General features: G+C 32.8%; 1 protein-coding gene and 1 long non-coding RNA gene across 5 annotated transcripts; both read right to left on the bottom strand.

Annotated features, from left to right (window-relative positions):
• Nucleotides 1-2047: 2047 nt before the first annotated feature.
• Nucleotides 2048-6929, bottom strand: LOC148227052 (uncharacterized). 4 transcript variants are annotated; one of them, XR_015812013.1, is made up of 4 exons: nt 6725-6927; nt 6589-6657; nt 5860-6522; nt 2048-2628 (listed from the first exon to the last, which is right to left on the bottom strand). It is a non-coding gene; the product is annotated as an uncharacterized LOC148227052 (long non-coding RNA). The 4 variants fall into 4 exon arrangements; XR_015812011.1 differs by having other exon boundaries at nt 5860-6130; nt 6244-6929; XR_015812012.1 differs by having other exon boundaries at nt 5860-5958; nt 6030-6929.
• An 8915-nt stretch (nt 6930-15844) lies between these two features.
• Nucleotides 15845-19152, bottom strand: LOC148227053 (transient receptor potential cation channel protein painless-like). The gene has a single exon (XM_088202647.1). It carries the CDS (start codon nt 18988-18990, stop codon nt 15919-15921), a length of 3072 nt encoding a protein of 1023 aa, XP_088058773.1. The 5' UTR covers nt 18991-19152; the 3' UTR covers nt 15845-15918.
• Between the last annotated feature and the right edge of the window lie 2923 nt (nt 19153-22075).

Consider the following 22075-nt stretch of genomic DNA (forward strand, 5'->3'; position numbering starts at 1 on the left):
ACCCTCCGTTAATCAGAAAATAATTACTTTCGTTTTTTATGATTAAACTGTTTCTTTCAAATATTATCATATTTCGTCAATTATGGCGCCAATATTCAAATTTCGTTGGTAAATTGTCGATAAAAACGATCTCTACGAAGACGGCGGCATTAGTTATTGGTAACCATGCGCTGACCGTGCGTACATTTTTCGCTTAACTTTTCGTGCTGTGGTATATATGGTGAAGTTTTCTCCTAAGCCTCGAACTAGCCACTCTCAAGTGATTTCTAATAAAATCGAATATTTAAAAAAAATTGCATAAGGTAAGTTCATTTTACCAATTTCATATTTTACCTTATATAATTTATTTTTTGCTTTCCCAAAATTTTACCAGGGGGTTCGCATTCGGAATGCTAACCCCCTGGTAAAAATTTGGGAAAGCATCCCTGACTAGATTATATAATTATAATAAGTAATAATTGAAATGTGTTGGCAAGTATTTTTGACACTAACTGGATTTATATTTTTCAAGTAAATAAATATAATATAATAAGAACGGAATAGTGTAGTTCGTAACGTCTCAAACTCGACACTTGAAATTTTATATATAATAAATGCGTTTTAAATCATTTTTACAAATGTTTTTACATTTACTAGCTTTGTGATTATATCCATAGCAGTTATAACAACGGTATTTCAATATATCCTCGTATCAGTGGCGTAGCTAAGGTATGTGTCGCCCGGGGCAATCTTTAAAATTGCCGCCCCCCCCATACATTTTTTTGCAGGGTCATAAAATCAGCATTTCTTAAAATAATAAATTTATTATTGTTAAGCTCTTGCGGCGCCAGTGAACTACACGCTGGAGTTCGCCGTGAACAGTGTGGGAGAGTGAGGAACCTCTTTCGAGCTTGGAAAACCCCAGGCTCTTAAGAGGAAGCAAACTCTGTGAACATCCAACTGAGGTAGCGTCTTTTGGACTATCAATGACGAGCAAAGCACTGCATTTCAAATCAGCAGGCTAATAAGGGTCCCACAAACTTACATAAGTTTATTCAGGGTTAAGAACCACACTAGACGATTTCATCGTGAATATGCCGCCCCCAAGCAAGTGCCGCCCGGGGAGGTCTGCCCCCTCCGCCCCCGCCCCCCCCATAGCTACGCCACTGCCTCGTATACTTTACACCTATCCCATTCGATATTTAATTTTCCTACGTCCATTATGTTTTGGCGCCAGTCAACTACACGCTGGAGATCGCCATTAACAGTGTGAGAGAGTGAGGGACCAATTTCGAGCTTAAAAACCCCAGGTCCTTAAGAGGAAGTCAACTCGTGAACACCCAACCGAGGTAGCGTCCTTTGGGTTACCAATGACGAGCAAAGCACTGCATTTCCAACCAGCAGACTAATAAGGGCCCGGCCCTTAGGGACCGGGAGTCGAAACTGGAACGGAGGAATCACGCAAGTAATTTTCAAGGATGAAGCATGGAAATGCAGAAATAAGCAAAGCTAATGCTATGCAAAAGCTAAGCGATAGTACGCAGGTGTGTCAGGAGAGCGTTTCCCAATAACACTCGAGAAAAACACTACTGAAACTCGAAACAAATAACGTAGTACTACGGGGGTGATTCCCGCTCATCTAGCCCTTAAAAGCTGGATGCCACCCATTGGGTTGGACTCGTAGGGCCCTATTACCGGTAACGGCAGTGGTTTAAGCAAAGGATAAACGTAGTAACTCTCTTATCCATTATGTTTTTAAATGTTGTAATATCTACTTCTACATTATATATACTTATAAAAAAATTATATATTTTAAATCAAAATAACTTTTGCTCTCGACGTAATTTTCTTTTGTTAGAGGAAGATAAGCGAGGACAAATTTTTAAGAACAATCCTTCTCAAAGGAGGACGTGTTGTCACCATATCTCTAGTCATAAAAGTTACATGTCTCGCTCGTAAAACTGTCAGGCTTTATTTTTATAAATAGAGATATATACTGTGGATTTATATGAAGTACGGAGTAAGGAACAGGAAGATGACAATTTTTAGGTAAAAAAAACACAAAAAATATTAACCAGAAGAAATTTTATTCAAGGTGTGATTATAATTTATAAAACAACGAAATTTATAAAGGTATTGCGTAAAATTCTTGACATTGTTCTTATAATATATAGGCAACAATTTTTACTTCAAAATATTATTATTCAATGTGAGCGATAGTGATTTATTCTTTAACTAATTAAAGTGTATCAAGGTAATCCATAAAATCATCATGACGTTGTCTTAATATAGACAACAAGTCAACGTTCAAAGTATTCAAAACATCCAAAACATTTTTCTTATTCTTAGAGGGAAGAGAAACTGATTTAACTAATTGTTTTGTTTTTTCGTCGAGGGGTTTGATTTCCATTGCGAGATTAAATATTGTTTCACAATTGTCGTTAAATTCGGTAAAAGTTTTCTTCATGGCTTCAGCATGTGTTTCGTAGGACTTAACGTAACAGTTAAAAGCCGACATGTCGTATGTTTCCTTAGTCAAAAACATATGGTAATAATTTTGACCATCTTTATCCTCTAAAATTTCGTCAAAGCCTTTTTCCCTCAATATCTTAAGTTTTTTTGAAGCATGGTCAGAGGACATCTTGTGCACTATAAAATATAAAACAATAGTTTAATATCACGTTAAAAACGACAAAAAACAAATCTAATATCAACAATTGGTACACATGTTGAGTGTTCATAACAATATAACCTCTATCTCAGTGAACGTCACACTATCCAATTTTTACATACATATTCGCGCGTGCTAGAGCCAAGTCACAAGAATAAAGTCCTATACATCGCACGAAAATACGATTGTGTGTTGTTTTTGCTTCTACCTGCACTGCATTATCCGGAAACTGCAGCGTATCGGCATAGTTTGGAAAGTTTAGAAGAGATCGAAAACACATTTACTCGGCGGCCGGTCAAAAGAGCGTGCATCAAATGAGCGCCGCATTATAAGCGCTGCGTCATATGAGCGCTTACCAAAGTAGCGCTGTAACAAAATAGCGTACGTCAAATGCGCAGACAGTCATATGAGCGCTTTTAAAAAAGAGAGCACGTCATAAGAGCGCTAAAATACTTGGAGAAAATCAAGTAATGAATATTTTAATGCGCTAGTGCCTTGTTTAATCCTATATCCTAATGTTATTTATTATATTCTTTGTTTGTAAGATCAACGCCCTTCGTACGAGTTTTGATCCAGCATATTTATTTTAAAACTGTAAGTTACCCCTTTTCGCGTGTATATTGCTTACAAACGATTTATTTTGATTATCAGACAACACTTATTTACTTATTATTTATATATGTATATTTTTTATGTCAAATTCATTTTACAAAGTATAAATTCTCAACATTTTACAAATTGATATAAAAAAAATATTTTCATTAAATAATTATTTGTTTTAAAAATATGATTATATGTAATTGTTCTTAAACTCAAAATAATTATCTAAAAATATCAATAGAATCCCTGATAAAAATCTCTAAATCAAAATAATAATTATAAAGTAACGTATTAAAATATTAATTTAAGTAATAATTACGTTATCTTAAAAATAATATAAAATAAATAATAAATAAGATAATAAATTATTTTTTTATTCATAGCTTGCTGACAAATTTCAAGCAATAGTATTTTGAAAAAATATGTAGAATAACGTAACGATATAGTTTTTGAAAAATAATGAGAAATAATAATAAAATATTTATAAAAATAGTATGTAATTAAAAATTTTGAGAAAGATTTGGTTTTATTTAACGGAATCATTTAATTTACAAAAATATGGTTAAGGATCGATAATTGTAAAAAAAGAATACTATAATGATAATATTAATATTTAAAAAAAATAATAATGAAAGAATAGGTCCCTCGTCGAACAGTCAGGCCGGTTTCACACGTGCCGGATGGATTCACCCGGCACCGGGCCGGCGCCGTTTACAAAGCTTTCACACGTGGCCGGTTTCTGGCCGGTTTCTTCCCAACCCAACCTATACCCCGTCAACTGGTGCCATTAATTTAGGATTAACGGCTTCACATAAGTCCTTCCACACATTTCGCGTTATTTTTTTATTTTTGTATGTATTCTACTAAGATAATTAAAAGAGATAACATTAATATAATTAAAATTTCGAGGTCTATTTCTTCCGCTATTGCCTAAACACGAGGAATATATTTAATAATTTTATTACAAGATACCACAATCACTGTCAACGGCCCGTTTCATGTTTGAGTTTTACCCCCACCACACTCAACTCGGTACCCGGCGCCGGACAGTTTAGTGAGCGCGGCCGGCGACAACCCGGCAGTCAGCGTCGAGCCGGCGCCGAGTAGATTTGTCCGGCACGTCTGAAATAATAGGTATCATGCAACACCATCCCCACTACACGGCGCCGGCCCGGTGCCGGGCAAATCCACCCGGCACGTGTGAAACCGGCCTCAGATTCTGAGAAACAGAACACTCAAATAATTTTTGATCTATTCTATTTAAAAGCAAAAAAGAATTGCTTATATGTCTCGAAACAGCAGATATAAAATCATATATTTTATTAAAAGCAAAAAAAAAGATTACATATTTCAAAACAGCAAAGAGAATGTTAATTATTACGAATATTACGATTGGTGTTTGCTAACCTGTACTGGTGTGATCTCCTTTGAGCTCCTGCCGTATCGAAATTATGGGAGTTAATGAAAAAAAAAGGAAAAAAATTGAATTTATAAGTCTTAACCCGTCTTATCAGAAACCATAAATACCGCAAAAAAGTGGGCCAAAAATTTAGGCCCACTTTTTTCCAACGGGCTGACCACAGAAGTGGTTAAGTTGATGTATATTAATGCGGTATATCTTATATATAATTGTTCTAATCCGCTTCCGCCGTCGCTTCCGGACGCGCATAACTTTAAACGAAACATTCTCCGTTCAATTATCTACTCTGTAAATCGTATCGCTTTGTATTAACAGTGTGTAACAATACACGTAAACAAAGGAAATATATTTAATTATAATAATAAAAATTAAAATTGAATTTGTTCCGATTGATTTTCGAGCCGCCGGTAATGCGTTCTGTTGTTTCGACCAATCAAAAATAAGCATTCAAATATTCAAATAGCGTCGACCAATAAAAAATAAGCATTCAAATTCAAATAGACAGTACCGTGACAACACTTTTAAATAATTATTATTTAATAATAAAATTTTGCTACGCGACAATAATTTTCATTAATTCGTCATTTGACTGAATAAAAATGAAATATATACATAATGTGTTGAGGATTAGAAGAATACATTGATTAAACTAGATAAACAATCATAAAATAATCTTCGTAATGAAATTTTCAAATTTTGAATTCCCGGCGACGGGCTCCGAGGCCTAAAAGTGAGTTTTTGCTTTTATAAATAATCGGATTGCAAATTAACTAGGTGTGTTATAACTATGAAAATTAAATATATACATAATGTGTTGAGGATAAGAAGAATACATTGATTAAATTAGATAAACAATCATAAAACAATCTTTGTAATGAAATCTTCAAATTTTGAAATCCCGTCGCCGGGCTCCGAGGCCGAAAAGTGAGTTTTACTTTTATATTACATAAACATTATCATTGCTTTCCGATTTAATACATATATACGTTAGATTTTAAGAATTTTAAATTAACCAGTTATGTTTTAAACATGAACGTGTAATATATCCTTAGTATGTGAGGATTGAAAGTTAATGTGAAAGTTAATGTCGATCAAATCGGCGCTGTCGGACAGCTTATAAATGTGTAGTTTCTTGGATGTTATCTAATAAACGACATTTTACAATGATTATAAATATGTGATTGCATACCTGGAATAATCGATAGCCAAAATATCTAAGAGTGGGTTATTTTTAATTCCGATGTGGCAAAATATGTACAATTTTTGTTCTGTGCCATCATTCCTCTTTCTGAATAGCCAAATTTAAGATATTCAGTTACATCAAACTTATGTAGTATGTTCTTTATAAAAAGATAATACTTGCTGACAGTGACTTCAACATGAGAAGATTAACTCTTTGTTTATATATACCAATTCTACGTTGTAGCCATTTAGGTCATCAAATTGTTCCATCATTGCTTCTGAAAAGTAATTAAAAAATAATAAGAGTAAACATTGAACACATTATTACTACTATTATAATCCATAAATTAAATTTTAACGACAAACGAAGAACAAAATTAACGGAAATTACTGTAGAGGATTAAACACGTAGATTGACATATCTTCATCTTCTTAAAAATAGTCGCAATATGTCATACATTAATTGTTTGCCATACGTAAATGTTATTAGATCTCTCATTGATTCTGAAAATTGACTGTAAACGATACTATATATTGGGTAAAAAGTAACTTTTTGTTTACACTAATATGAGATTTTTCATTATTACTACCATTGTAATATGTTTAATTAACTTTGGCATGTATATCTTCAATTGCCAAATCACTGCTGTTTGTCTTTTAATATTAGATCCTAGAAAGTCAATAGTAATTTTGTTAGAATAACCGTGATATAGTATTCATATAACCAAACACTTACTGGCACACTCATAATTGATAATTTCGATTATAAAGTCTATAATTCCAATGGTAAATCACTTTGAATCATCTACAATTGTGACTTTTTAAGAAAAATGCTGTGATTATAACATATTTCTCTGTTTATTTAATCGCACTAAGCTGTATCCCGGCGCGCGCTTGACCGATGACAGAAGAACTGTCACATATAAGAAATTCCGGGGAATACCGGTAATGGTATTTCCCCGGCGTGCTTGAGAACGAACTACGAAATTGATTTTATCGATTTAAATTGTAAAACATCAATATATGTATAAAAATCATCAAATTCTAAAAAAAATATTTTTTTAAAATATGTTTAGTTTATACGGTATTTAATATATAATATAAATAATGTAAATTTTTTATTAGCTTCTCTTAACAGAAAAAATGTGTACTTAAATTTTGGCGAACGTTGCCAATTTAAAGTAATATATTTAAGAGAATTTTTAAAATTTCCTTTGAAAAAATATTTTCAACAAAAAGGGGCAAAGTTTAAAAATAAGTACTATTCGATAACAACCAACTACTAAACACATAGTGTTGCAAAAATCTCTCTTACTGACACATTTGAAAGGAAACTATATCACTAATTTTAATATTTTTTAAATTATAAAGTTTCAGAATAAAATTTCAAGATTTATTCAAAATATTTTTTTCAAATTTAAAAATATTTTTTATTTTTTATGGATTTTAAATATTCTTAATTTATTATAGATTTTAAATATGTTTAGTTTATTATTAATTTTAAATAATGTGAAAACTTTTTGCATTTATTAATTATTAAAATATATAATACTGCGCAGAAAAAACATTTACTTAAAAAAATATATAAATCAAAATAAGTCAAAGTATTTTTTAATAAAAATAGACAAAGGTCTCAAAATTATTAATATTTTTAAAGCGTATTTTTGGTCTAAAGTAACATATTAGGTGCTTGATACTTTCAGTTTCTTATATCTTTCTAATTGGCTTTTATATTTACACATAAAACATATAAACAACTTTTTTTAATTATAAAGTAACTTATGGTGTAACTAAATAACGTTCTTATTACTAAAATTTTAATTTATGATAAAATTGTGTTATATGCAGCGTTAAAACGAGCCGCGAATTCCCAAAACACTCGCGTTAGAGCGCCATAGTGACGTCACGATGACGTTTCACGCCGGCGCCAAAATCAGTTCCACAAATACTCACAGGCGTCGCTTCATACGCCGCTGCGATAGCGGGATCAGTTAGTCATAGATTGGATGATTCTGGACAATTACAAGATATACCGAAATGAGAACAAATCAATACAGTATCATTAAAAAAAGGTTAGGTTGTTTGGTTCTATAGTGAAAGTCGGCGGGAGCGGCAGCGAGGCGCCAGAAAGAGACGAGTGAATGCTAGAAAGAGACGCGAGATGTGATGTCACAAGGCGCCCTAATGTATACTTTATGGGAAAGCGCAAACGGGACCTCAAACACCTAAAATACGCTAAAATACAATCAATGACCTATAATCGCTCACATTGCACCAACTATAAGTGATCGAATGTGTTGTAGCGTCAGTAAGGTGTAAAAATTATTTTTAATTATCAGTAATATTTTTGAGCGGATATGTAACCAATGCTATTTATTATTATTATTATTTATTTAAACTGTAAACCTACTTTTAAATATTACAAAATGTTACGTTTTAATATTATTTTTTATGTTGAAAACATTTTGGTATTTTTTTGTTTTATTAATATTTAGTTAAGTTACAATTCTATTTAAAAAATTAATACAGTTAAATCTCTTTGTAACGAATACCGAAATAACGAAATTCCCAGTATAACGAATGTTTAATTTGTCCCTGAAAAACTTTCATACAAAATGTTTTCATTGTAATGAAGACTAATCTCAGTATAACAAAATATTTTGCTCCGAATTTAAGAATGACGTTATAACTTGACAAAATATTTCTAAGAATTCAGTTCATCATTGACTTGGCGTGTGCCAGATGTGTTCAAAAGCGACATTACAGGTGTTTCGTTGACCCTCAAACTTTTTTTATAAAACATTTTTTTCACAAATTTTATTGTGTTTCATACATTTTCCTTAAACAAGGACAAAAACGATCTGTCAACCTTATAAGAGGTTATTTTGATGCTGTAGTAATATAGTAATTAAAAATAAAATAAAAATATATCATCTTCCTTACATTCAATATAACGAATTTTCAGTACACCAAAATTTATTCATTGGTTTCGTGAGCTTCGCTGTATTGAAATTTCATAGTACAATTTTTAATTTATTATTATCTAGCCAAGTTTTAAACCTATTCATAAATGATATACAATATTTAGATTTATCATTAAATATCTAAGTTTCAATATAACGATAAAATCTAACGTTGTAAATTTAATAAATAATATAAAATGTTTTCTTCTGGAAATATTTAGTCAAGTTGTAAACATATTTTCAAATGAATTGAAAATGTTAAGTAGTTTTATAGATTGAACTATTTTGTCTATCATTGAAAATCTTAAATAGTAATGTCCAATTTGAACCATTAAATTTTAAAAAATATTTTAAAAAATCAGAACGAAGACAAAATTATATTTAAAACCCAAAAAGTTGAGGGTCCGGTATTCGCACACTCGCTAGCTATCGGTACCTCACGATAGTGAGGTACCGACAGCTAGTTATATATAATTGTTCTAAGCACATATTTTAAAATGAAACATTTTATGCTCAATCTTCTACTCTGTAAATCGTATCGCTTTGTATGAACGGTGTATATAATATACACGTAAACAAAGGAAATATATTTAATTATAATAATAAAAATTTAAATTAAATTTGCTGTACTATTTTCCAAGACGCCGGTAAGGCATTCTGTTGTTTAAACCAATGAAAAATTAGCATTCAAATATAAAACAAGATGGCCGACATCACCGTGACAACAGTTTCAATAATTTTGTTATGTGACAATAATTTTCATTAATTTATCATGTGCGTTGTTTAATTTGGCTGAATATAAATAATCGGATTGCAAATTAACTAGGTATGTTATAACTATTAAAATGAAATATATACATATTGTGTGTAAGGATTATAAGAATACATTGATTAAACTAGATAAACAATCAGACAACAATCTTCGTAATGAAATCTCAAAATTTTGAATTCCCGTCGACAAGCTCCGAGACCAAAAAGTGAGTTTTTCCTTTTACAATACATTAAAATTATCATTGCTTCTGATTTAATGCACATATTCGTTAGATTTGACGAATTACAAATAATCCAGGTACGTTTTCAACGTGAACGTGTAATATATCTTTAGTATGAATGAGGATTGAAAATTAATGTCGGTCAAATCGGCGCCATCGCAGTAGTAACGCTATATATATCAGCCAACGGACAGCTTATAAATGTGTGGTTTCTTGGATGTTATCTAATAAACGACATTTTACAATGATTATAAATATGTGATTGCATATCTGGAATAATCGATAGTCAAAATATATAAGATTGGGTTATTTTTAATTCCGATGTAGTAAAATATATATCTACGTCATGGTTTTTAATCAATTTTTCTTTTTTCATCTCTTTTGGAACAGACAAATTCAGGATATTCAGTTACATCAAACTTATGTAGTATGTTCTTTATTAAAAGATAATACTTGATGACAGTGACTTCAACTTTTTGTTTATATATACCAATACTCAGTGGCGTAGCTAAGGTATGTGCCGCCCAGGGCGATCCTTAAAATTGCCGTCCCCCCCCATACAATTTTTGCAGGGTCATAAAATCAGCATTTCTTAAAATAATAAATTTATTAATAAGCTCTTGTGATTCGTGGATTTATATATGTTTTAGTGCATTCAGGGTTAAGAACCTCACTCGACGATCCCATCGCGAATATACCGCCCCCAAGCAAGTGCCGCCCGGGGCGGCCCGCCCCCTCCGCCCCACCATAGCTACGCCACTGCCAATACTACAATGTCATCACATAGGTCACCAAGTTGTGTTAATGGAAGTTACCGTATAGGATTAAACACGTAGATTGGCATCTCTTTATCCTCTTCAAAGTTGTCGTAATACGTCATATTTTAATTGTTTGCCATACGTAAATGTTATTAGATGTTTTATTGCTTCTAAAAATTAACTGTAAACGATACTATATAGTGGGTAAAATGTAACTTTTATTTACACTAATATGAGAGTTTTCATTATTACTACCATTGTAATATGTTTAATTAACTTTAGTATCTATATATATTTAATTGCCAAATCAATGCTGTTTGTTTTTTAATATTTGATTCTAGAAAGTCAATAGATATTTTTTTAGAATAACCGTAGTATATTATTCATATTACCAAACACTTACTGGCACACTCTTAATTTATAGTTTTAATTATATTTTCCATAATTTCAATTGCTACATCATTTGAAATCATCTTCAATTAACACTTGTAAGAAAAATGCTGTGATTATAACATATTTCACTGTTTATTTAATTGCATTGAACTGCGCGCAGCGAGAGCTTACCAGATGACAGAAGAGCTGTCACAAGTAACAAATTTGACAGTTAAGTGGAATCCCGGTTTTGGGCGCGTTTGAGAACGAACGTTAGCAATTTAAATTTATAGTTTTCAGAGAATTTGTTCGAAGATGTTCTTGGAGTGAAGAGGTAGTCCGTGGTCGAAGATGACCTCACTTATAGCACTCACAGCGGACCTAAACCCAAATTCTATCCCCCACAAACACGAACGCCCACAAGCTATCCTAACCCGCCAACTATTACACCCATTACCTCCAATCCACTCCAACCACAACTTTAATTTAACAATCATCAATAATTAAACAGCCTAAAAAAACTAGGAACACCAATAAAAATCAGAATCGAGTACCGGGGCGGGACCTCAGATTCGTGTCTGATGCATAGGAGTCGCTACACAATTAATTTTATTTTGTACAAAATCAATCAATATCTTTTTCACTCGTCAGATGCATTATTTTATCGTTAATAACTAATGCATAATTTGGACGGAAAATAATCAACTTGCTTTTAATCTATCGATTAATTGACTTTCAATGGCAAATGAAAGAGTTTTAACGCGCCGTGAAACTGTAGAAGCGGAAAGGGCAAGACAAGAAAATTCTACATCGACAGCGTCTAAAATTGAGGGTTTTACTAAATCTAATCCAATTCGGTATGATACCTGGCATTTAGTAATTCTGTTCAAAAGATATATTCTGGATTCACTAATATTTAAATTATTCCTAATTGAAATAGATTCATGTTGCTTAAAGAAATCGGTGTCTTCGTTTGCCAATCCAGGATGAAATGCTAACAGGTGTTTTTTAAATAATGAATGTTTCGTCGAATTATTTGCGATAACAAATTGATTGATTGAACATTCGATAACAATTGACGCATATGGGCACGTATAATATTGGTAAATCCATATTTTATAAATGCCGAATTATATTTTAAAATAAATAAAAAAACAAGTTTTAGCTAATACGAAGAAAATAATCCAAGTAAATTATAATTACATAATTTCACACAAACCTCCTTTGGGCAGTTTTTTTTTGTTTCGTTCCAACAATACAATCACTTTTTAATGATGTAAAAGAATAAGATTAGTAGTTTATTTTCAATTTTTAAAAAGTCACTTTGAAAAATTGTGAGCTTACCGAATCCAAAGACAGTTTGCTGTTAACTGATTGAAGAAAAAAATCCCACTGCAATAGTGCATCAGCATTCTTTTTATGAATACGAGAGAGAATCTGTCGGATAGTATTGATTAGTTCTCGCATATGTTAGGCAAAAAAAAGATTATGCAGTATTTACTTATTTTATATTCTATAATATTTACATCAACATTTATAACTCAAATTTAATTATTATTTCTTTTAACATGAGTAGAAATAAATATATAATATATAAATACAACCCAAAATGTTCGATAAAGTCGTCGATCGTATCGGCTGCTACAAAAAGTCCAGAGGCGGCCATTTAATTAAAATTATTTTTCATAATTATTAAAATATATCAAATGTTCGATTAATAAAAAAATTCGAAGAAATCCTCAAATTTGTGTGTGTATTTTTTTTTATACATTATTTATTTTTTCAGTCAAATTACGGACCTCTTTCGTGAGTACCTCGATTATAATGTGCAAACCGTTAATATTATTTTCATTAACGTTGGCTTTGTATCTAATTACATCTTTAGCTGAATTTATGATTTGATGCTCCATTGTAAAGGGAAAATAACTCTTTAGGCAGCATTTTGCTTCTTTTGAAACTCTTCCGTTTGAATCCATTTGATTAATATTGCTGTTGGGTATATTTTATTTTAGATTAAATTAAGACCATCGTGGCCTTACAGGTTACCCCAATGCGCCACGATGGTCGAAAACAAATTTTAAATTTATAAAACATAAAAAAAAAAGTATATATACATAAATATAAAAATACTTAAACATAACAAAAAAATTATAAAATATTAAAATTAAATGAAATAAACCGGATCAGCTCCTCGTAGCTGACATTAAATAGGTCAATATGTAATGCCAGCGTATTAAGGAGCCGGATGGCCACAGCCATAGGCGAGTCGGCAAGTGCGGATGTCCTAGCCCTAACGGTCATCAAAAGAGGTCTCGATCGTGATTCTCGAAAATGTTCAGGAACCCAAAACTGGAATTCCTCGAGAATAGCTGGATTGTCGACAGCACCTTTTAGTAATTTAAAAAAATGCTTAGCGATATACAGCTTTCTGCGAGAACTCAGCGAATCATATCCCAACGCTCCTAAAAGAAAGGCGCTGGGATATAAGTACGGATAATAACCAAATGTCCTTTTGTAAAGGTATCTTAAATACCTTTTTTGAATTTTTTCCACTAAAAGGGAATATTTGGCTATTCGGGGATTCCAAATTATAGATCCCGATTCAAGAATGCTACGAACTAAGGTGTCATAGAGGATGCGAATAACTGACGGATCGTCAAAGTGAAAGGCATTCCTCATAACAAAGCCGAGCATCTTGGAAGATTTATCACAGACGTCGTGTATGTGTAGAGAGAACCTCCATTTGCTCTCGAAAGTGATTCCGAGATCTTTAATGGAAGTTTCTCTAGTCAAAATGTTACCACCGAGATGGTAGAAATAAGCTGATGGCGAACGGGATCGAGAAAATGACACAGTATGGCACTTTCCGACACTAAAGGGCAGACGGTTAACGGAAGCCCATCTCCACAGAGAGTCTAAATCACTTTGTAGAGAGAAGGAGTCCGCAACAGATCGAATGCATTTATATAATTTTAAATCATCTGCGTACAGAAGAAAACTTGAATGTTTAATTGCAGTATTTATGTCATTAATAAATAACACAAAAAGCAGAGGTCCCAGATTGGATCCTTGAGGAACCCCCGAAGGGGTAAAATATTCCTTTGACAATCGGCCACCATACGTTACAAACTGTCTACGATTGCTCAAATAACTTGAAAATAACCGAGTTAAATTATCTGAGCAACCGAGGTTCGACAATTTTTTTAATAATAACGCATGACAAACTTTGTCAAAGGCTTTCTCAAAATCTGTATACACGACGTCTACTTGAATTCCGGCATCGAGAGAAGTTGTCACCGTTTTGGTGAACGACAGAAGATTAGTAACAGTGGAACGGGCAGGACGAAACCCGTGCTGTTGGTCTAATAAAACTTGTTGAAAGTGATTGTAAAGATATTTATGAATAATTATTTCAAATAATTTAGCAGGAGCTGACAACACTGCTACTGATCTATAATTCTTTATATATAATTTGTCACCCTTTTTATGAATAGGGGTGACTTTTGTGCATTTCCATAAATTAGGAAATGATGATGTTTTGAGAATCAGATCATAAATACATTTTAGAGGAGCAGCGAGACTTACTTCGCAACCCTTCAAAATAAAATCGGGAATTAAATCAGGTCCAGAAGAACGCCCTGTCTTTAATTTATTAAATCCGTATTTAAGATCTGAGTGCTCAGTTTCTCTGATGGTCAGTACTGAAGACCAAGAACATGAAGAAGGAAGCGACTGAGCAGAAGGCGAAAAATATTCCTCGAAAACAGAACGAAAATATTGCGCAAAACCGTCAGCAATATTTTGTGAACCGTCCAATGTTTTATCGTCGAGGTTCATCACTTTCAACGTAGACTGAGTAGCGCGTTTAGTGCTAATGAATTTCCAGAACGCTTTGGGATCATTAATTATTTGTTTTTGGCAATTTTTGTAATGATTGCGATGACAGGAAATTATCAAACACTTAACGCGTGCTCTTAATGAACGAAATTCCTCGAGAGCAGATGGATGTCCCGATCTCTTCCATAACTTATGAAAGGCGTGCTTTCTTTTTAGCAATGAGATGATCTCATGAGAAAACCATCTAGGATATGACACGTTAAGCACTCGAGGGCGCTTTCGAATAAAGAGCTGGTCGAATGCACAATAAAGAACCTCATAGAAGGCCGCCAGGGAAGATTCAACATCAACGCACCCGCCAACTCGGCTCCAGTCCATACCTAAAAGTAAATTATTTAATAAACCAAAATCTACACAATTTCCAAACGACCATCCGAGATCATTCCGATCGCTCACGCATTCCAACTCATTCGTAGTTATGCCATTTTTATTTATATTTAATTTTATCATTAGCGCCGGGTGATAATTATCTTCCGACACCAATACGAATTCGCTCTTAATTACTATGCAATTATTTACATTTGTATAAATTAGATCTAATTTGTCACCAAAATTATTATTGACACAATTTATTTGATTTAAATTAAAAATATTACTTATTAAACTTATGTCAATATTGGCACTAATGTTCGTAGGTAAATTAAAATCACCCAAGATGATACATTTTTTCTTCAAAAAATATTCAGATTCCGACTGAATCTTACGAAAAAATGCAGCAGTAACGTCTTTTAATTGATTTGGCGGAAAATATAACACGCATATAACGATTGAAGCTCGTTTCGTCTCGACGAGGATCCAGAGATGTTCTCCGTCAGCTTCGAGATGCGCAAGCCTTCGCGCATGAATTGAATCTCTGCGGACAGCTAAGAGCACACCTCCGCCTCTGCTGCATCGATCTCTTCTAAACACGGTGTAACGATCGTCGAAGAGCTCAGCGTTCAGCACGGAATCAGTCAGCCACGTTTCCGTTATAGCGATGATGTCATGCTCCTGTGCGTAAATAGCGGAAAGAAAGTCGACGGTCTTGGAATTTAATCCCCTTACGTTTTGATAAAAAATCGAAAGGGGATCCATCGAACTCTTCCTAGGAAGGTTTAACGCCTTTCCGAAATCTCCATTCTTTAAATGAGCATCCAGATGGCCATAACTCTGGACACATAACCTCATTTAGTTTGGCATCAGGAACTGCAATTTTGAATGATGCATAACTTGTGCCCTTTGTAATGATTTTCGAGACCGACACATCACATGATTTTAGTTTTTCTTTTAGATATACCATAATTGCATCCGCGGTTGTATCCCGGTGCAAGTAGAGCACGTGTAGATGTCTCATTTTTAAAGCTGCTTTTATTAACCCATCCTGCTGTCCAGACCCGCGAAGAAGCTGATTGCGCGCTTGTTTATTCTTCTTCCTGACTTCGGTCCAGGCAAATGGCGAGACATCGGGCACAGGCGTTGGGGTTTTCTCTGCAACCGAAGGAGCTGACGCGTGTCGTCGACGAGTCGGTGAGACTGCGGGTTGAATTGGTGACGACGAAATTGAGCCTATCACCATCTCATTGCTTGGCCTAGAGTCCATGGATTTTGCGATTATTTTTTTATTTTTTCTTCTCTTTGTGAGCTGTTGCTGCTGGGTCGCAGCTTGAATTTTTAGCAGACTTTTTAGTTGCGCAATTAGAGATTGCTGTTCCGCAATCAACTTCGCTTGTGCAGCGAATTTTGCGTCCATTTTTTCAACAATAATATTAATTATGTCCATTACTGGAGCTAATGTAAGTAGACGTCCGATAATGACGAGCGATAACGAGCGATTTTCGACTTTCGACTGTTGATTAACTTCAAAGCTCAATTTAAAATTCGGTTGAAGCTTCGGGGAAGAGGGAATCTTATCGATTAACCGTTTTAATCGTGAATGCTTACACAGAGCTGACGAAACTTTTTTGATGTTGGATATTAAATGTATCTGAGATATAATGTAGTGTAATTCTGCATTGTTTCTGATGGTTTGCGTGTCGCTGACTGCTAAGTCATTCAGCAGATTAATTAACACAATCGGAATCATGAAGATAAATATTATAAATATTAAATAGCTTAATGTCGACTGGTTGAAATCAATTTCCGAAGCTTCTAATTCGCCAGTCGTCATTATTATTGTTTTGAATAACGACATTCCTGGATTTAAAAATAAGTTTTTTTCATCTTTCGTATCAGACGTATTCATGGGGTCTAATTCATATGTTTTAAACAATGTGTGGAAACTCAGTGCGAAAGCAATTATTAAAATGCAATACCATATTAAGAATTTGAAAAAGGTCCACGATACTGTTTTTAGCATGATTATATTTGTAGAAACTGATGGATGTTTACCGATGAGTAAAAGCAATTCTGTCAAAGATAGCAATATTGCTATTGCGGAAAATTGCTTAAAGCAGTAATTGGTTAATAATAAAATGCAACAAGTGAATATCAATATCAATTCTAACCAATTCTCTACGCTTACCCAGTATTTTTTTCCCATTATTATAATCTGAATAATTTCTCTTATGATCAAGAATACTACCCCAATTACCGTTAAAACTAGAGCTAAAATATTTTTCTCCGGGTAAAATAATATGAAAAAAATTAAGGATATACAAAACACAACGTAGAATAGAAGATTGCTAAAAAATAACCAACTGATTTTTGCCCATTTGATGTAAAGAAAGCTGGTTATGATTGGATGTTTTAATAAACCTTTTAATTCAGGGTGCTCCGACATGTATAAAAGAACTTGAATTTCTGACATCGTTGAATCTTGGTCGTCTGCTTTGATCGACGAAAAGTCAACGGACTTTTCGTCGATTTCATTGGTAGGCTTCGACACGTTTAAGAGAGCTTTAGTATCTGACGCCATATCTGTTTTTTTATTGACATCTTTAGTAGGCAGTTTGAAAAAACTGTAGTCCAAATGTATTTTGTAGTCGTTACTGTTTGGACTGGCACCATTAGTATTAACACACGAATTCAGATACGAATTAAGCGTTTTAGATGATATGTCCTCTAGAGGGAGCATTCCGTTCTTATTTTTTACTCCAAGATAAGCTCCTTTCTCCAGCAAATTCTTTACAACGTCTTGATCGCTTTTTTTAATTGCATAATATATAGCTGTATTGCCTCTAACATCTCGGTAATTTATATTAGATTTACAATATTCTAAGATAGTCTTAATGCACTCTTTATAGTCGACGTTTGAGTTGTCTCCGGCTTTCTTTTCACCAATGATCGCGAACTGCAATGGTGACATGCCACTGTCTGGATCCTTATCGAGTACACCTTTATCTTTGAGACTATTTAATATCTTGTGATATCCCCCGCGACACGCGTAGTCAACAGGCTTCATTTTGTCAACAGAAGATGTTATATTTGGTAGTACGCCTTTTTCTAAAAACGCATCAACAGCTTTATCGAAACCAGCCTTGCAAGCCCGCTGAATAAGCGTTATCGAAGTATTATTTTCGGCCATTGCTTTATTTAATTCATCATTTTCTATATTTTCCAAATCGCTAACAATATCATCTTCTCTACCAGCTGATATATGCAATCGTATCTTAGTGTATAGATCTACTTTAGGATTAAGAGCAACATTTTTCAACCAATCTTCCTTAATGTAGACAGGTAACTTTTCTTCAAGTATCTCTCTGGCCGTTTTGCCATTATAATATTTGTAGGAGTCTAAGTCTACCTTTGACTTCGATAGTTTGAGTATAGATTTTATGACATTTTCTAAGCCACGCTCAGCTGCTATAAGTATGGGCGTCATACCTGAATTATCAGGTAAGTTTACGTTCGTTCCAGCCGTGACTAAATGTTCAACAATATTTTCGTAATTGCTATAATTGCTGTTCGTTCCAGCCTCTTCTGAGATTTCAACAACATCTTCGTCATTTTTATTTGTATTATTTTGTTTTATTTTTTTGATCGCTAGAAGTAAAGCGGTATTGTCTTCGCTTAAAACGTTTATTTCTAAATTTTCTTCGCTAACCAACACTTTGACTGTTTCTACATCACCAGTCTCGGCGGCAAAGTGTATCGGGGCTTTGAAATGCTTTGAGTTGAACTTGTTGATATCAGCTCCTTTATCCAATAATAGCTTAACATATTCAGACATTCCGGACATAGAGCAGGCAATGTCGAGACATGTTTTGTTACCCGAACCAATGTAGTCATAGTTTAAATTAACTTCAGAAGATGTTAACAGTTCTGTAAACTCTGTGATTTTTTTACTATTTAAGGCATCTTTGAGTTTTTTCTGATTTGTTGTTATCTTTAGTGTTGTTTTCAATCTGTAAAAAAAATTAAAAAATGCTAATTAATTGTATATATATTTTATTTTATGCAGCAATAAAGTCACGTAAATTATAGCAACACCGAAGACAATTCACATCACTAGAAAGTGATTAAAAGTAAATAAAATAACTACAGCATAAACTATTAAAAATTGTGCACCGCATTATACTTTACTTCCTATAAATATAATCTAAGTCAGGGTTTCCCAAACTTTTTCAGCGACGGAACACTTGGCAAAATCCGAAAACTTTGGCGGAACACTTAGCTTATTTTTAAGGTTGGGTAATTCATAATAGTTTAAATAAAAATAAAAAATGTTAAAAAAGAAATATTATTTACTTAATAAACATATAAATTTAAATAAATAAAACTCCTAATGACTGATGATTTTGGGTTCTTAAATTACAATTTTTTTTATATCAGGCATAATATTGATCAGTTGTATTCTCAGTTTTTAGATTATTTTCTTCTTCGATGATAGATGAATCAATAGAAGTATTTGGCCTTTCTTTCGTCAAATTTCCTGTTTTCAACCAAAGATCCATGGGTAGTTTTTGAATAATATGTAAATTCTGTAATTTTTTTTTGTCAAAATGGAAAAAAATCTGTATTGTAAGCAACCAAACTAAATTAATGTACAAGAAAATCGATTCATTTTTATGCAAATTTTATTTAAATCATTTATATTTCCGAAACTATACACCCAATCCTATTTTAACACAATAAATTACAATATTTTCAAGCTTTTTTATCAGATTAATGAACAATTTATATGTATTAGCAAGACTAACAATTTTTTTATTTTACTCCACATTTTTGTGAAATATCTATTTAGGGTCCGCGGAACACCTATTTTGGATCCGCGGAACACTGGTGTTCCGCGGAACATACTTTGGGAAACCATGATCTAAGTAATATGATAAATTTTCATTACTTTATTGATTTAAATCGAATTTTAAATGAATTAGCAGTGTAAAGATGTGCGACATTATACATAAATAGTTTCAGCTCCACAAAAATGTGCAAGAGTCCAGATCGGTGGTGATAATTGATATTGCGTCATATCACAATAAGCAGATAAATCTATCTCCGATATCAAACTCAAAAAATACTGAAATGATGGAGTGGTTTTCCTGAAAAGATATGCCCTTTCCACTTCCACAAAATATGTTGAGAGTCAATTGGTAACTATTCATAAGTGCAAATTTTAAAAATTTGCAATAGATGCCATTTTTCACGAATTTGGCCACGATGTATTAAGGCTGCCACCATATCACCCCGATCTGAACCGCATATAAAAAATTTGGTCTTCTATTAAAGGCTATGTGGGCTCTAGAAACGTCGAGATGACAATAAAATCAGTCGAAAAACTAGTTAAGAAAGAAATAAATAGCATGACTGCCAACGAATGTAGTAATGTCTGCCAAAATGTAATAAAAAATGAAAAAAATATGAAATCAACGATGTTGCCATAGATGATAATATGGATAATATAAATTTAGAGTTAAAGATGATTCGGACTCTGGTTCAGAAGATTCCTCTGATAGATAGATTATTTTGTCTGCAATTTTTGTATTAATAATATATGTATGTATTTTTTTTCTTACTTGTGTTATTGTGATTTATATTTTATTAAAATATTTTTCAAGTTAATTTTCTACCTTGGATTTTAATTAATTCTTACACTAAGATATATTAAACTAAAATTTTGGAAACGTATTTTTCTTCGTTTTATCTTAATGAGATCACTTTAGTTAACTGATGTGTGATTTTGAAAGAAATTTAAAATAAAATCTAAAAATTAATTAATCAACACATTGTTTGCCGGTATGATTCCATGTCATATCTCGCCTGGCGTGGGCGAAACTCGAGGTCTCGCGCAGAATTATTTGCCCGCAAAAAAATCGTCATAACTTCTAAAGTATCTAATATAATTCAATAAAAAATGTAATTCTAAACTCACCATATACTAAGTTTTCAAACTCTAAAGGTCTATTGAAGAACCATTGATAATATAATAAATAAAACTACCACAATGCGGCATGTAAAACAAAAAAATCCCTTCTGCCAACCCCATGTCAATGAACAATCCCTATCCAGATATAAAAAAGGTTTAAACAAAGTTGCAACACAAAAACAGCCCATTGAAAATAAAGGTTTTAACTATGTGAAATAAAGGAATAATTCACTATTTGACTAAAAATATATAACTGAAAATATATTGATTTTTATTACAATTAATCGTATATAAAAAAATATAGAAGTGTCTTGTGTAGTGTGAACTGTGGTCTAATGAAGAGCAGCGAAGTCCGTCGTAAAAATAACCCGTACAAATACGTTACCCGACGTCCACCACCAGTCAACAAAAAACGTATTATAGTGTTCCGCAAATTTTATTTAATTTAAATGTATATATATATATATATATATATATATATACCTCATTTGTTATACCTCATTTGTTATTTGAAAATAAATTCTACAAAAAAATAATATTAGAAAATCTCATTAAAAAATACGGGTTTAGACGAACGCATTTATACATGCGCTTAGACATGCGCTGACAGTAGCGTACATTAAAAAATAATGTATTTACCCTTCCTCTTCATCAATGGACAGTATGGTATCTTCATCCTGTTCGCTCTCGTTGTCCATTGAAAGATTTTTGGCCTCCCCAAATTGGAAACTGGTCGATGGAAAGGTAGCTTAATATCTTCGGTGCGGTTATTGACGAGAACCGACTCTGTCTTCAACAACTCACTCTGATTTTGCTTACTTTCCGCTGTTGTAAACTTTGTCAAATCCTAAAAATCCTGGGGAAAAAATAATGTCCTAATAAAATAAATACATAAAACAATGAAACCGTGAGAATTCAAACAACAATAGCCTTCTAGAAAACTAGAACAACAAAGTTG

The sequence above is a fragment of the Plectrocnemia conspersa genome, unplaced genomic scaffold (genome assembly GCF_051122295.1).
Source record: "Plectrocnemia conspersa isolate PC_06_02 unplaced genomic scaffold, ASM5112229v1 ptg000013l, whole genome shotgun sequence".
Classification (NCBI taxonomy): Eukaryota; Metazoa; Arthropoda; class Insecta; order Trichoptera; family Polycentropodidae; genus Plectrocnemia; species Plectrocnemia conspersa.